This window comes from Cynara cardunculus (assembly GCF_001531365.2).
Source record: "Cynara cardunculus var. scolymus isolate 2C chromosome LG 16, CcrdV1, whole genome shotgun sequence".
NCBI lineage: Eukaryota > Viridiplantae > Streptophyta > Magnoliopsida > Asterales > Asteraceae > Cynara > Cynara cardunculus.
Genome location: NC_037543.1, coordinates 18,014,460 through 18,017,107, shown reverse-complemented (window position 1 = coordinate 18,017,107; position 2,648 = coordinate 18,014,460). Strand labels below are relative to the sequence as shown.

General features: G+C 40.3%; 1 protein-coding gene across 1 annotated transcript; it reads left to right on the top strand.

Moving 5' to 3' along the window:
* Positions 1-391: 391 nt before the first annotated feature.
* On the top strand, positions 392-2,289 carry LOC112529370 (3-ketoacyl-CoA synthase 20-like). Its single transcript, XM_025140634.1, has 2 exons — positions 392-1,212; positions 1,378-2,289. The coding sequence occupies exons 1-2, from the start codon at positions 457-459 to the stop codon at positions 2,158-2,160; spliced, it is 1,539 nt and encodes a 512-aa protein (XP_024996402.1). The 5' UTR covers positions 392-456; the 3' UTR covers positions 2,161-2,289.
* The last annotated feature ends 359 nt before the right edge of the window (positions 2,290-2,648 follow it).

The following is a 2,648-nucleotide window of genomic DNA, read 5'->3' as shown; positions in this document are numbered from 1 at the left end:
AGATGATAATATCCATGATTAACATCACCCACAATAAAAATGATTAATCAATCTCTAATAATTACAAAAAAATGAACAAAATGAAAAATTATGATTTGTTGAATGAAGTTTGTACGGTTTGTACAAATTAGGTGGTTTTTATTTGAACGCTCCCCTATATATATATATATATATATATATATATATATATATATATGAAAGGAAATGATAGAGAAAACAATGTATAATATTGATTGGATAAGATAGAAACAATAAAATAAAAAATAAAAAATAAAAAAAAATAAAATTTTAAGAGAAGGGTGGCATTTAGCATTAAAAAGTTCGTTGGGGTGGTTGCACCCCCACCCCCTTTAAATTCCCATTTCCCACCCTTCTTCCATCTCACAATTTCCTCCAATTTCATTTTTCTCATCAAATTTTAGACCCTTATTCTTCCATTCAATTCGGTGGTTTCCGATGGCGGATTCCCAGCAGCCAACGGCGGCGAAGAACACCACCACTGTACCTCTCCCCAATTTCCTGCTATCTGTAAAACTCAAATACGTGAAATTAGGTTACCATTGCTTGATTTCACACGCCATGTACCTCTTGTTAACTCCCATCCTTGCCCTTGTCTTCGTTCAGCTATCAACACTTACATCCCACGATCTGATCCATTTATGGCACCAACTCCGATTCAATTTGGTCACGGTCGTCCTCTGTTCGGCGTTAATGGTCTTCTTAACCACACTCTACTTCATGAGCAGACCGAAGAAGGTATACCTGGTTGATTTCGCCTGTTACAAACCTGAAGATGCACGGATGGTGACTCGGGAGATTTTCATGGATCGCTCGACTCAGGCGGGGACGTTTACCGAGGAGAATTTAGCGTTTCAGAAGAAGATTCTGGAACGATCTGGATTAGGACAGAAGACGTATTTCCCGGAGGCGGTGCTTAGGGTTCCACCAAATCCGTGCATGGCGGAGGCCAGAAAAGAGGCGGAGATGGTGATGTATGGAGCCATCGACCAACTGTTGGCGAAGACCGGAGTGAAAGCCAAGGAAATCGGGATACTCATCGTTAATTGCAGCTTGTTTTGCCCAACACCGTCACTGACTTCCATGGTGGTGAATCATTACAAGCTCAGAGGGAACATTATGAGCTATAACCTCGGTGGAATGGGTTGCAGTGCTGGATTGATAGCCATTGATATGGCAAAGCAGCTTTTGCAGGTAATTTCTTTCTTTCTCTTGCCAAAATCATCATCAAACATGTATTTTTGATTGAGATTTTTGGGGGAAACAATTCTGATTGGATTGTTTCAAGATCAAAGTTATATGCACAATTACTGTGTATTTATTTACATTCTGAAAGGTGAAGTGATTTGTTGTAAACAGGTGAACCCTAATTCGTATGCGTTGGTCGTTAGCATGGAAAACATAACGTTAAATTGGTATGTTGGAAACAACCGTTCAATGCTTGTGTCCAACTGTCTCTTTCGAATGGGAGGAGCAGCAGTTCTGTTGTCAAATCGGTCTTCTGATCGTCGTCGTTCCAAGTATCAACTGATTCACACCGTTCGTACACATAAAGGTGCCGACGATAGATGTTACAACTGTGTCTTCCAAGAAGAGGACGAGCAGAAGAAAATTGGCGTGGCGCTTTCGAAAGACCTGATGGCGGTGGCTGGCGAGGCCCTGAAAACCAATATCACAACCCTTGGACCGTTGGTGCTTCCCATGTCCGAACAACTCTTGTTTTTCGCCACATTAGTCGCGAGGAAAGTGTTCCAAATGAAAATCAAACCCTACATCCCGGATTTCAAGCTCGCCTTTGAGCACTTTTGCATTCACGCGGGAGGAAGAGCAGTTCTGGACGAGTTAGAAAAGAATCTTGATTTATCGGACTGGCACATGGAGCCTTCTAGAATGACCCTCAATCGGTTCGGAAACACTTCAAGCAGCTCGTTGTGGTACGAATTGGCTTATTCCGAGGCCAAGGGTAGAATAAGGAAAGGCGATCGGTCATGGCAAATTGCGTTCGGTTCGGGTTTCAAGTGTAACAGCGCGGTGTGGAAGGCTTTGAAGACGATTGATCCGGCTAAGGAGAAAAATCCTTGGACAGACGAGATCGACGATTTCCCGGTTCATGTCCCTAAGATTGAGAAGATCGCTTCGTAAAAGTGTTAAAGAGATTTTTTTTTCTGATTCTTTAAAATATTATTGTAGAAATTGGCCTTTGGCTTTTCGTTATCATGTAATGGGTTTATATATATACAGTATAATTTAAACTTGGATTTTGTTCAAAATGTTACAAAATAAAAAAATGTCTTAATCAATAAGGTGATGATGTTCCAGCTTGACTTGAGTTTAAGACTCGTTACAGCTCATGCACCCGTGGAGTTGTAGGCGGTTGATTGAGATGCTACGACTGTGAACGGTCTTATCGTTGACTACTATCTATAGAACCAAAAGTGTAATAAAAACAATACTAAACGATTATTTGTATAAAATAATCGGTATTCGTGTCTTGCAACTACGAGTTTTATATGATATAAATATTTTATACAATATCTATTAAGATACATTTCCGGTCCTGTGGTTTTTCGGTTGGTATGAAAAATGGTCGGATTTGATATATTCGTTTAAAAAAGCATACAGGGAGGGAC

Bases quoted from the DNA above. Each gene is read 5' to 3' on its own strand.
- LOC112529370 (XM_025140634.1), top strand. From the start codon at position 457: ATGGCGGATTCCCAGCAGCCAACGGCGGCGAAGAACACCACCACTGTA. The intron at 1,213-1,377 runs GTAATTTCTTTC...TGTTGTAAACAG, and splicing joins TGGCAAAGCAGCTTTTGCAG to GTGAACCCTAATTCGTATGC.